We start from the raw sequence: 14,469 nt of genomic DNA, 5'->3' as shown, positions 1-14,469 counted from the left end.
GTGTGGCTATGGGTATATATATTTTGTATCTGGAGAGTGGAGTCTGTCTCCGCTTCCTAATGATGCCAACTGCTTCCCTTTGCTACACTCTTCCGCCATAATGTTCAGCCTCACCTGGAGCCCTGAGGAATGGAGTCGGCCTTCTATGGACTGAGACCTCTGAAACCGTGAGCCCTTAAATAAACCTTTCCTCCTGTACAATTGTGCTGGTCAGATCATTTAGTCACAGCAGCAAAAAAACTGACTAAAACAGACACCAACCATCCTCCCCTGGATCTTGGTGTCAGTGGGAAAAGACAAACTGCATATTCAAGGAGACATAAGAATGATTCGACTTGAAGAAGTAAGAGAAACAAGAGAAAAAACTTCTATGAGTGTGAAATGTGCCTCTTTTTCTCTGCTTTGAGTCACCATTGTACTTTTGAATACAATTGGTTAAAAAAAAAAAAAAGGGTTCTGCAGCTTTTAAAATTGTCAGGAGATATGGCACCTCCCTTAAACCAATCATCGACTTGCTTAATAGAGAACATAAACCTCCATTCTGAACGCTGAGGCTTCCTCTTTAGCAGTGCCCAGCGCAATATCTACCAGCCTGGGCTTTACTGTTTTTATGTGTGTATCAGGTAAATGCTGTTAACACACAATATTCCTCCCTTGGTATCTACTAAGGAATAAAAGTTAAGTTGTTGCTCAAATGATCTTACATTTGTGTTTCAGCTCTGAGTTAGTGTCTGCATTTTAAGGTTGAGAATGAATTCAATGCAGAGTGTCATTAATTAGTTTTCCAGTGGCCCATTTGTTCAGGGACTCCATGCCTCTTAAACAGATTGCTAAATTGTTAATGGAAAACAATATTTTGTCAGGCAGACTTGGGGAAGGAGCTGATTTGTTCCTAAAATACTGTGCTAAAGCCAAGACTCTGGGCTTCTGGTTCACAGATTCTTTCTTTTGCAGTTGGTTATGTATAATAAAATATTACTTTTCTCTCTGTGTATTATTTTGGTTGTTGTGTTTCTTGCTTTTCATAAATCCTTGGAAACTAGAAATGGGAAAAGAGGCTTAATGAACTCAAAGAACTTTTCGTGGTTCTGTTCAACAACCAGTGACCACTAGAAACATAAGGTTGAAAAGAACACACATGCCAGATACAAGAGTTGGGGTCTCCCCCTTATCAAATTTCCCAGAGAAAAAAGGAATCATTAAAGAGTTGCAGAATGAAAAGCAAAAATTCCAGCCAATCAGAATAAGTCCAATATAAAAGCCATGAAGATGTGATAATAAGAAGGAAATCATCCAGAGGCCTTCCAACAGGAGGACATAAGTTGCCATTAGCAGTATACAACATTGATTAAAAGAGTCAAAAAAAAAAAAAACATGCACAAGGAGGAAACCAAGTCATAAAAGATCGAAACCAAATGTTTGGCTAATATGAGAGTTATCAGTATGAATGTTTTTTGTACCATAGACTTGCAGAAATATCTAAGACCCTTGGCTCATGGCTGAGAATCTGGACAGTATATGTCCCTTATGAAGAATCTGGTTGTGCTATTGTTCAGTTTGTGTCATAACAGAGGAGTAGATATAATATGCTAATAAGACCATTTCTAGCCTCCACACACACACACACACATGCCTCCAGGTCTTTGCTTATTCCAATTATTTCCTCTTCTTGAAGGCCTCTTCTATTCTTCTACTGCCATTTAAATTCAGGTTTACATTCCTGGTCCCCCAAAGAATGACTTTTCCTTCCACACTCAGTGTCTCCACCTACCTGGGGTGAAGAAGGAAGGGGATATTCATAAACCACAAAAGTCTCTTGGCAAATGAACACAGGGTCCACCACAGAGCAGCTCTGCTAGCCAACTCCTTTTGCAGAGGATGAAGGTTCCTGGCCTCCCTCTGGGAGGGGCCTATGATGACTGGACCTTGACACTGGTGCCTCCATGGTAAGAAGGTGTCCTCCAGAAGAGCAGCTGCCACAGCATCTTTAAGTCCATCTCTGGCTCTACCTCCACACTGTCCTCCACATCACTGTCTCCTGGAGGATGGGTCACAAACCCAACTTCCCATGAGTTCATTCTCTGGGATGAGGATATAAACGGATGCAAGAAACACAGTTGAGACATATGCAGTGCTACTCAGCATGGTCAGTGCAATCATTGAGTATTTTTAAAAATTTTTTATTTCTTCTAATTAATTACACATGACAGTAGAATGCATGTATACATTTTGATAGATCATACAAAAATGGAGTATAATCTCTCATTTCTCTGATTGTAATATTGCAGGATCACATGGGTCATGCCGTCATATATGTACATAAGGTAATAATGTCTGTTTCACTCTTCTATCCTTCCCTCCCCCATACCCCTTCCCCTCCCTTCACTCCCCTCTACCTAGTATAAAGTACCTCTATTCTTTCCTAGTGCGCCCCCACCACTTATTGTGAATTAGCATCTGCATATCAGAGAAAATATTTGGCCTTTGGTTTTTTGGGTTTGGCTTATTTCACTTCGCATGATATTCTCCAACTCCATCCATTTACTGGCAAATGTCATAATTTCATTCTTCTTTAAGAATGAGTAATAATAACATTGCTCATATATATATATATATATATATATATATATATATATCACTTTTTTTATCCATTCATCTGTTGATGGGCACCTAGTTTGGTTCCATAGTTTAGCTATTGTGAGTTGAGTTGCTATAAACATTGATGTGGCTGCATCACTATAGTATGCCAATTTTAAATCCTTTAGGTATAAATTAAGGAGTGAGATAACTGGATCAAATGATGGTTCCATTCCAAGTTTTCTGAGGACTCTCCATGCTGCCTTCCTTAATGGTTGCACCAATTTTCATTCCCACCAGCAATGTATGATGTACCTTTTTCCCCACGTCCTAGTCAACATTTATTGTTGCTTCTATTCTTGATAATTGCCATTTGGAGTGAGATGAAATCTTATAGTAGTTTTGATTTGCATTTCTCTAATTGCTAGAGAGATTGAACTTTTTTTATATATTTGTTTATCGATTGTATATCTTCTTCTGTGAAGTATCTGTTCAGTTCCTTAGCCCATTTCTTTATTGGGTTATTTGTTTTTTTGATGTGAAGTTTTTTGAGTTCTTTATATGTCCTGGAGATTAGTGCTCTATTTGAGGTGAATGTAGTAAAGATTTTCTCCAAATCTGTAGGATCTCTCTTCACATTATTGATTGCTTTTTTTTTTTTCCTGAGAAGAAGCTTTTTTAATTTGAATCCATCCCATTTATTGATTCTTTTATTGATTCCTGTTTTAACTTCTTGAGTTTTATGGGTCTTGTTAAGGAAGTCAGACCTGAGACTGACATGGTGAAGGTTTGGGTCTACTTTTTCTTCTACAAGTCACAGGCTCTCTGGTCTTGTGCCTAAGTCTTTGATCCACTTTGAGTTGAGTTTCATTCAGGATGAGAGGCAAGGGTTTAATTTCCTTTTGTTACATGTGGCTTTCCATTTTTTCCAGCACCATTTGTTGAATAGGCTATCTTTTCTCCAGTGAAAGATTTTGGCACCTTTGTCTAGTATGAGGTAATGTATTTATGTGTGTTTGTCTCTGTGTCTTCTATTCTGTGTGGTCTATGTGTCTGTTTCGGTGCCAATACCATGCTGTTTTTATTACTATAGCTCTGTAGTATGCTTTGAGGTCTGGTATTGTGATGCCTCCTGCTTCATTTTTCTTGCTAATCTATTTTTAATTGATAAAATATGCATACATCTTTATGGGGTACAATGTGACAGTTCAATACATGTACACATATAAAATGATCAAATTAGAGTAATTAGCAGTTCCATCTCCTTAAATATTTATCATTTCTTTGTATTTGGAGACTTCAAACACCTCTCTTCTTTTTAAAACATAAAACAAGTTTTTATAGTCACCCTACTGTACTGTGCAGCACTAGACCTCATTTCTCCTAACAATCTTTCAGTACCTGTTTCACAACCTCCCTCTGTTCATCCTTTCTCCTACCCTTCCTAGCCTCTAATCACTATTCTACTCTCTTCTATGAGATCAACTTGCTTAACTTCACACATGAGAGAACATACTTGTATTTGTCTTTCTGTATCTGGTTTATCTCACTTAACAAAATTGCCTTCAAGTTCCTCCATTTTTCCACAAATGACAAATGACAGTTTTTCATTCTTTATAATTGCTGAATAATATTCCACTGGTTACATATGCCACATTTTCTTTATCCATTCATCCATCCATGGATACTTCAGTTGATTCCACACTTTGACTATTGTGCATAGTTCTGCAATAAACAAGGGTGTACAGGTATTTCTTTGAGGTACTGATTTTATTTCCTTTGGCTACATACCCAGAAGTGGGATCACTAGATCATATGGTAGTTCTATTTTTAGACATTTGAGGCACCTTCATACTGTTTTCCACAAGGGCTATAATAACCATGGGGGCAGCAACTAAATGGTAGAGGGTTTGCTTAGCACACACAAGGCCCTGGGCTTGACCCCAAGCACCACAAAAGGAAAATGAAAAACAGAAGTGGACATAATGACTGCACTAGTTTACATTCTTACCAACAGTGTGTAAGAGTTTCTTTTTCTCAACATTCTTGCCAGAATAGCTTTTAGTCAGTTTTTTTGCTGTTGTGACTAAAAGATCCAACCAGCACAACTTTAGAGGAGGAAAGAATTATTCCAGGGCTCATGGTTTCAGAAGTCCAAGTCCATGGACAGCCAACTCCATTTCTCCAGGCTCAAGGTGAGGCAGGACATCGTGGTGGAAGAGTGTGGTGGAAGGAAGCAGCTAACATGGTAACCGGAAAGCAGAGAGAGAGACTCCACTCACAAGAAACACATACATACCCAAACCACATCCCCAGTGCCCACCTCCTCCAGCCACACCCTATCACTTTGGTTACCACTTAGTTAATCCCTCTCAGGGGATTAAATCACTGATTGGGTTAAGACTCTTAGAACCCAATCATTTCTTCTCTGAACTTTCTTGCATTGTCTCTCATGTGAGCTTTGGGGGATACCTCACATCCAAACGGTAACAATAGCCATCCTGATGGAGTGAGATGATATCTCATTGTGATTTTGATTTGCATTTCCCTGATAATTACATAGGAGAAATGTTTCAAGATATCAGTGATTTTTTTAAAAGACTCCAAAAGCCTACACAACAAAAGAAAAACTAGACAAACTGGACTGTATCACACCAAGAAGCTTTGGCAGAGCAATGCAAAAAACGAACACAGCAAAAAGACAACCGACAAAATGGGAGAAAGTATTTTTAAACTATTCATCCAGCAGGGTATTACTATCTAGAATATATAAGGAACTCTAAAACCTCAACAACAAAAAGTAAGTAGTCTGGTTTTTAAAATAGATAAATGATCCACATAATATTTCTCAAAAGAAGATGTATGGGTGCTAACAAGTATAGGAAAAATGTCCAATATCACTAGTCATCAGGGAAATGAAATCAAGATGTGAGTCTTACTTGAATGTCTATTATGGATGGTTTCTTTTTATTGCCCATCAGCTAAAGTCTACCAGAAGTGGCCTACACATGTGGCCAAAGTTAGGTTTATTAACTTGTTGCATCAGGGGAGAGCACACACCAGAGGAACACAGGAAAAGTTAAGAAAAGGTACTTACAGAGATTGGGGAGCTGGAAAGTAATGTTCAGGTCAGGGAGAGATCAGAATCTGTAAACTAGGAAGTTGCTGGAATAGTCAAGGATTTCACCTTTAGAGCGTAAGAATTGTGATATGTGCACCATGTTCATGACAGCATTATCCAAAATGGCCAAAAAGTAGAAGCAACCTGAGTACCCATTAGCATATGAATGGCAAATAAAATGTGGTCAGTACATAGAAAATTCTGACACATGAATAAGCCTTGGAAACATCATGCTATGTGAAGTCAGCCAGTCGCAAAAGGACGAATATTGTATAATTCCATTTATAGGAGGTACCTAGAGTAGTCAAATTTGTAGAGACAGAAAGAATGGTGGATGCTGGGGAAGAGATAGAATAAGGTGTTATTGCTGAATGGGTAGCAATTTCAGTTTTGCAGGATGAGAATAGTTCTGGAATGAATGGTATTGATGGTTTCACAATAGCATGAATGTACTTAATGCCACTGAACTGTACACTTAGGAATGGTTTAAATGACAAATTTTATGTTACATACATCTTACCACAACTTTTTTAAAAGTCATGCAGACAGGGATCAGCTCATCTGATGACCCATCTTTACTTGGACCTGTGAAATCTGGTTAAGAATGTGAGCTGACATTTAGACAGGTCCTCTGCTATGCTGTGGTTTGACTCTCTTTACCTGTTCTATAAGTCACAGAATAGATTTGCAAGATGTGCTTTCTGTTTCAACTCTTAGTTCCCCCATCTCAAACTAGCTGCCATAAGTGCTTTTGACGTTCTTGGTCTCATTTATTCACTTGCTTATTTATTCTTCTTAGTAACTTAAAGTAGTAGATTTGGAATTTTTATGCTAAGCAGCAAGAATTCTCAGCCTCATTTTTCCCTATAGAGGTTCCCTAAAGGTTAAAACAGATCTTTGAAATCTGCACAATTCATTGTCCTCAATTCATATCAAATGCAATTCTACAATATCCACTGTTCCAGACACCCTAAAATACATAGATTAATATGGCATTGCCTGAACTCAGAATCTCACAGACTGAAGGGCAAAACATACAATTACAGTTACCTGCAGGAAAGTATGGCAAATTCTAAGAAGAAATGATCTTGTGTGCATGTAAGGTACCTATGTAACTGATGCTACCAGCTTACATTTGGTTAGAATCCTTTGACAAGGAAAAGAATCTTCTTTTAGAATACTAGAGATAAGATTCAAAACTGAAATGGAAACACTATTATAAAATTTAGTAGGCAGGGCACCATGGTGTTTGCTGTAATCCCAGCTACTAAGTAGGCTAAGGTAGGAGGATCACAAGTTCAAGACCAGCCTCAATAACTTAGCAAGACCCTGTCTCAAAATTAAGATTGAGAGAGTGAGACAGAAAGAGTGCTGGGGATGTAGCTCAGTGGTAAAGCACCTCTGGGTTCAATCCTCAGTACCAAAACTTTAAAAATTTAGTAGATTTCTCCGAGGCATAAACTATGGTATAAACTATGTATCTTTCCTAAATGCTATGGGTTTGCTAGTGGCCCCAAAAAGGCCCATATGTTAATTGCTTGATTCCCTGTCTTGGTGTTATTAGGAAGTGGTAGAACTTTTAAAAGGTGGGGGCTAGGGGAAGGAAGTTAGATCACTTCCTTTGAAGGGAATTGTAGGATCCTGGCCCCTTCCCGTCTCTTTGCTTCCTGAACTCCACAAGGTGAACAGGTTTCCTTCACCATGGATTCCTACCATGATGTACTGTGCCACCACAGGCCCAAAGCAACTGGGTCAAATAACCATGGACTGAAACCTCTGAAACCATGAGCCAAAATTAACCTTTCCTTCTTTTAAGTTGATTCTCTCAGGTGTTTTATCACACTGGATGAAAAACTGTGATACTAAGGGTATATTTAGATACAGCAGAGGAAGGAGGCAAAATAATTCCTAACAGATGCACCACAATTTAAAGCAGGGGTCAGCATACTTTTTCTATAAAAAGCCAGATAATAAATACTTTAATTCGTGTGAGTCAAACAGAGCCAAAGACAATATGTAAACAAATGAACATGGCTATATTCCAATAAAACTTTATAGATGAACACTGAAATTTGAGTTTAATATCATTTTCACAGATCATAAAATATTACTCTTCTTTTTAATTTTGTCCAGCTATTTAAAAATATAAAAACGATTCTCTCAGGAGGTAGAAACACAAGTAGCAGGCCAAATTTGACCTGCAGCTATAATTTGCTGATCACTACTTTTAAAGCTGGTTCCTCAAAGTGTGGTCCACAGTCCAGCAATGGCAGCAGAACCCAGGAGCCTGTTAGAAATACAGAACCTCAAACCTGATCCCAGATCCTCTGAAAGGAGAACCTACATTTTTAACATCACCCTGTGACTCGTTCACACATTCCAGTTTGGAAAGTACTGGCTTAAGGCCTATACCAACCCAGAGGCCAGGCTGAAGTCAATGTCTGTGCTGCATCTTCCAGAGGAATGACCTTGGGAAAGTTCTGAGACTCTCTGTGCTTCAATTTCCCCATGTGCAGGATGGAGGTGAGAGCATTTTCTCCCTTAAGCATGGACAGGAGAATTCACACACACACACACACACACACACACACACACACACACATGGCTTAAAACAACATCTGTCATTATTGTTATAAAATCTCACATTATTTTCATAGCCACCCTCTGAAACAGGCCATGTTTATCCATTTCAAAGGAGAAACTATGACCCAAGGAATGGAGAAACTTATCTGGCATCACAAGTTAGTCCTGAAGATAAGGAAAGGATCAAGGTGACAAAAACGAACAAACTACCCCAGGCCCCAGAGCTTCATGCCCATGTTTCCGGTTAAAGGTCTTCTCTGTCAGTAGTCCCTTTTGGCCCATGAACCCTTTGATATTCCCTAAGAATATCTGCTACACAGAGACCTCCCTGGATCTTTACCCCAAGTTGCCCTCCCATTCCCTGAAATTTATCTTCCATTAAGTTGCATTGCATTTTTCACAACTTCTCTTTCTAGTTACAGGTTGTAAATTTTCCCTCTGCTGAGTCTTGTAGCTGACGGACTGTTTTTCATTATATTTGTAGGGCTCAGGGAAAGAAAAAAAAAAAAAAAGGAGGCAATTCCTTTATTTGAGAATCCTGACATTTATTAGCATAATAAAACTCTCAAGATGAAATTGCAGTTTTCCAGACAGTAATTTCATTTGCAGGACAACTTACAAGGAATTTATTTTAAAGCCAGGTAAAACCTAAAATATATGAGACATGCAGAAAGTGCTGGCCCCAAATAAAATGAAATAAATGTGTTAGGGATGGAAAACTCAGCTGTTGTCTCTCTCATATTAATTAGGTGGTGACAGGAACAACAGCCTGGGGATTTGAGTTCTCAACCCATCTTGGTCTGCTCTCAAAGATGCTGCTGGAAGTTTCTTCCACCACAGTGAAAGTTATCACATCATCTCCCCTGACACATCACTGCTCAGTATGAAGCTTTCATTTGGATAGAGCTTCTATATTGTCATTTAGCTAACCTTCCAAAAATGCCAATGATGGCCATATGGAAAATCCTCTCCCTGTGTTAAACAGAGGTTTAGTGAAATCAAAATACTTTAACAACTTCACATAGCAAAAACTTGGTTCTGCTGAGTCCTGATAGAACTAAGGTAATTTTGATGATATTTCATTATGGTTGAAAGTGCCTTAGAGTTCAGAAAGCAGGGTTCCTCCATCACTTGATTGTATCCACCCAGTGAGATAGGCAAGCTGGGGAAGTTAGGGAGCTGAGCTGCTAAACTGATATTTTGAAACACCTTAGTATAATGGGTGCTTTCCAGGGCTTCCCAGAAGGAAGAGGCTGTGGCAAAAGTGTCTTTGCTGCTGCTTAATCCAAGAAAGCAACCCCAGAGGAGAGGGCTGGAGAGCAGGTGGGGCAGAGGAAGAGCAAGAACAGTGCCGTACTCATCTGGACACTGCTTGGTTTCCTCAAGCAGGACTGGATTGCTCCATCTTATAGCACTATAGAGGCCATATGAAGAGCTGGCTCTCAGAACAGGCCCTCTAGGAGAAAAAATTAAGAAGTACTGACCAACCACTGAGCTAAGGTTCATTGCATGGGCACTAAGCCACAGCTCTCCTGTCGTATGCCTTGGCAGCAACAGGGGGTGAGCAACTGTTTTAATCAGCTTTGTCACTGCTGTGAATAAAAGATCTAACAAAAAACAACTTTAGAGGAGGAAAAGTTTATTTGGGGGCTCACAGTTTCAGAGGTTTCAGTCCACAGACAGCTGGCTCCATTCCTCAGGGCTTGAGGTGAGGCAGAACATCATGGTGGAAGAGTGTGGTGGAGGCAAGCAGCTCACAAGATGATCAGGAAGCAGATAGAGACTCTACTCACCAGATACAAAATCTATACCCCAAAGGCACGCCCCAGTACCTACCTTCTCCAGTCATACCCTACCTGCCTACAGTTACTACTCAGTTAATCTGATCAGGGGGATTAATTTGCTGATCGAGTTAAGACTTTCACAACCCAATCATTTCAACTCAACTGTCTTGCACTGTCTCTCACATGAGTTTTAGGGAACACCTCAAATCCAAACCATAGAGCAGCCACAAGTATCACATGGCTGAAAATAAGTTCATGCGCACACAAGGCTGATCCATACAATGAAGAAAAGCAGAGCCCACATGAAACCAGTTACAGTGATGGTGGCTGGGGGTAAACGAGTGGCCAAGGATCTGAGAAACAGGTGAGGCAGGGGAAGGGAGGACCTAAGAGATGTTTGACATAGCCACCAAGTAAGGTAAACCAATTCCCTGATGTTCCCAGAGTCCATTCACCTTTTTATGCTCACCGGGCACAATGCTGCAAGCATTATCAAGCCAATAAGTTCCAGGGATAGGGATATGAACCCAGGTCTCCTTAACTCTAGATTGTTATCATAATCTGCTGTCTCCATGTATATGGTATTAAATGATTATGCACAAGAGGATACTATCACACCATCACCGAGCATAATTGAGGAATAATTGCAAGAGTTTTCTTGTTAACATGAAGAACTTACTCAGATTAAGTGGATGCTAGGATCCAGACAAGAACAATGAAGACAGAGCAAATCATTTCAGTAAACTGCATGCAGAGAGCATTCTAGAAAGCAAAAGTCTTGTCGGATGCCTAAAAATAATTCTTGGATTTACAATTCACCCAGGTCTTGGGCACAAATGTAGGAATACACGAAATCAACACTTCAATATTGCAAAACTGCAGTCAATATATGTGATTCAAAAACAGGGCAGGGAGTGGCAGAAGAAGAGGTTCAATAAGGAAAGCAGCACAGAATCCATCACCTATCCTGGAAGCCAACTGGGGTCAGGAGTCTTAGGTTATTCCAGTGATAATATCAAAGAGAGTAATGAATTCCATAAGCAAAGCAGCGTCTATATCTTCCACATCCTCCACAGAAATCCTTTAGAATTTTTCTTCTATTATCTCCATGGCTTTAAAAAGAGAAATAGGAAATAACTTACTAGAAACCATTGCGGATTATATTGAAAAACTTTCACAAATGCATTTGTTAAACAGACATTTATTGAATGTCTACCACACCACATGTTAAAGTCAGGGTTCGGCACTAGAATTATTTTGGATTATTAAAACATGATCCGAGTTTAGTTCAGGGCAGCCGTGACAAACAGGGTGCATCTTCTGAGGTCATAACTAGATTCTCCATGAAACAGTAGCATCAGCTAGTAGCAATTTCTGTCCTGAGTACTGGGATGGTTCCAGTAGCACATATGTGTGCATTCCATATCCCTTGAGACATACTGATATGCTTACTCCTCTGAATAGTGGTGGATCTTCCAGAAAGTCGTTGGGATTTGAATTGGGGAGTTCTTGTGCTGAGTTCAAAAAGAAGATGCTCAAAGAAACTTAACTATGATAAGGAGAAAACAATCATTCAAATAACAGGTGGTAGTCTGGTGGGCTGTCCCTTTGTCCACAGGGTTCCTGTAGCAACTCTCCCCCTGAAACGGTGATAATTTCCTCCTGAAAAGTTAAAAAAAAAAAAAAAAAAAAGTGGGGGGAAGAAATTCACTTAAAATCAGGAAAGGGATATAAACATTCACCAGACTCTAGTTCAAGACAGAAAGACAAAGACCATGGATGTGCCTCCTTCACTCAAATTTCTAGAAATAATGGGGCAGGGGCAATCTGCTTTTAAAACAAAATAAATCTTTAAAGTATTGGAAAATAAGAGAAGCCCACCAACAGAATGAAAATGTGGAAGAATCTTTGAAAATCAAGAGATGTACTGCATGAGCTTGTCAGAAAAGTCAAGATAGAACAGGGGCTAGTGCGTGCTGGAGACAGGTGGGGAATTTCAAACAGATTGGGGAAGCACACAGCTCCCAGGGAGGCCGAAAAGACCCCCAAAGCTCAGACACCACCACACCCAAAAGATGAACTCTTCACTGTTAACTCCAACCCCTACAGCAGGGAGAGACTGGAAAGAGAAACTGCATGCACTCATGGATAACCATGAAATTTAAAGTTGGAATATCACCTCATGGTCCCAAATTTATAAATATTTAAAGACAACCATAACTACAGAAGAAAGATGCTAGGTTGAATAATAGAACTAATTCCCAAGAAAATATCAAGTTTATAAAACAAACAGAAGGAGCCTTTAAGAGATATGAATTAACTTTCTCAGCAGAGTAAGTCATCCATGATACAATAATGGGCTACTGTATTTTAAAGAGAGAGAGAGAAAGAGAGAGAGAAAGAGAGAGAATGTGAATAAAAAGCATGATCATTTAAATTAAAAAGAAAAATTTCAGTAGGAGAACCGAAAAGCAGAATGGACCTAACTAAAGAGCAATTTAGAAGCTGAAGAAATGGCCACATCAATAAGAAAGAGACATCTAAATAGAAAAAAATTGACAAAGGATATGAATAGATGATTCACAGACCAAGAAATTCAAGTGGCCATTAAGAGTATGAAAAGATCCTCAGCATCAGCAGCAATCAGAGAGATGTGAGCTAAACAATAGTGAGATACAGTGTCTGCTCATCTGATGGAAAAAAATTAAATGACTGAGAATCCTCAGAGTTGGCAGCAGTGGGAAAACAGCCTCATACACTTTTGGCAGGAACATGAATTGGCAGCATGTTTTTGGAGGACATTCTGGCAGATCTTTTCTAATTAGTATGTGCATACTTTTCTCTCCAGTAATTCCAGTTCAGGGGATCCATCCTAGAAAAATACTGCACATGTATTCATAGCAACACTGTGACATATACATAGTGCTCAAGTCTCCGCAGCACCGTTCATGATCTTGAAAGACCAGAAGTTGAATGAGTGGACATAAGAGGAAAATGGATAATTAAGCTGTAATATACATCCGTACCATGGAATACCACAGGGCACATACAAGGATTGGTACATGTACTGGGACGGGAAGATCTCATAGTAGTGACTTAGTAACTTAACAAGTGTCAGGTATACTTTTTCAACACTTTCTGTGATATCTCATTTAAACCTCACAGTGAACCTAAGAGGGAAGTGCTATGATTAAACCCATCTTACTAAGCAGGAAACTAAGACACAGATGTTTGAGTAGTTGCCCAAAGTCACATACTATAATGAACTCGGGATTTACTCAGCACTCTGATTCCAGTGACCATGATTTTAAATACAACATTCTATGATGTTTTACATATATTTTTTAAAAATCAAGTTGCTGAGCCACATGTGAAAAATGTATGCAATTTCTGTGAAAAATGGTGTATTTCTTTATATACTTAAGTTTTGGTGTTACTGCCTGAGAAATATTTGGATAGCTACATGGCAAACTGATTGTTCATGGTGTAGGATAGAAATTGGGATTGAAATGAATGAAGTCTGGGGTTTCTACAGCATTTGATTTTTCTTAAAATGTAATCATGCATTGTGTAATTAAATTTTTCATTTATAAAGCTGGCCACCCAATCTCCACCTGGACATGGATGCTATCTCTCTGCAGTGTTAAAAGTGAATTGTCAGTCTCAGAAACTGAGCTTTGGAAGAACATAAAGACCTTTAGAGACATCTGGTCTGGGATTCATGTATAGAAACCTGTCCTAAGAGATGGGCATTCACTCTTTGCTCAGATCGCTTCCAGAGACAAGGAGCTCATTGCTGCTGAAATAGCTTATGTTGGACAGGGAAATAAACACCAGGGTTTAGTGGGAAGAGCACATGCTTTAGAGACAGACAGCCTGAGGCTTCACTCATGGTCTCAGCTGGTCCAGGCCATGAGAACTGGCCAACTTTCTCATCCTCTCTGGCCTTGGTCCTGATCTGTGAGCTGGGGCTAATATGTATCTCTCGCAGAGCTGTAGTGAAGATTCAATGAGGGCATGGATGCAGAACAGTGGGCTCTGTGCTTGGAATGCAGAAAGTGCCAGTACCTACACACTCCGTGCCTTTGTCCTTCCTCTGGTTGTGAGACACTCTCTCCTACAATCTGCCATGATCTTCCACAACTTAGCTCTTGAGCTCTCAGAATCCCTCCATCCTGTCCTTCTGGGCCACTGATTTCCACCTCTGCCTTTCTCCCAGTTACTAGTGATCCCAACAGCCACATAACACAAAAGCGGCTTCTCACTACATGCATTGTTTGGAAGACAACATCTTTTCCAAAGTAGGCCTATGGCAGGGGCACCAATGACTAGAAGAGAAATGTGACACAGGGACCTCCATAACCCCAGTTACAGAGCACAGTATATATATATGACCTCATTTAA

At 39.6% G+C, this 14,469-nt stretch overlaps 1 protein-coding gene across 4 annotated transcripts in view; it reads right to left on the bottom strand.

The window, feature by feature from the left end:
• Positions 1–11,303: 11,303 nt before the first annotated feature.
• The window catches only part of Sh2d4b (SH2 domain containing 4B), an 81,371-nt gene continuing 78,205 nt past the window's right edge, over positions 11,304–14,469 (bottom strand). For all 4 annotated transcript variants that reach the window (XM_047553411.1, XM_047553413.1, XM_047553412.1 and 1 more), the window contains one exon: positions 11,304–11,727. In XM_047553411.1, the coding sequence (XP_047409367.1) occupies positions 11,635–11,727 (93 nt within the window). In that variant the 3' untranslated portion in view covers positions 11,304–11,634. The remainder of the gene's footprint in view (positions 11,728–14,469) is intronic.

Source organism: Sciurus carolinensis, chromosome 5 (assembly GCF_902686445.1).
Source record: "Sciurus carolinensis chromosome 5, mSciCar1.2, whole genome shotgun sequence".
NCBI classification, from domain to species: Eukaryota; Metazoa; Chordata; class Mammalia; order Rodentia; family Sciuridae; genus Sciurus; species Sciurus carolinensis.
The sequence above is the reverse complement of the archived record's forward strand: the minus strand, read 5'-3'. Positions and strand labels throughout refer to the sequence as shown.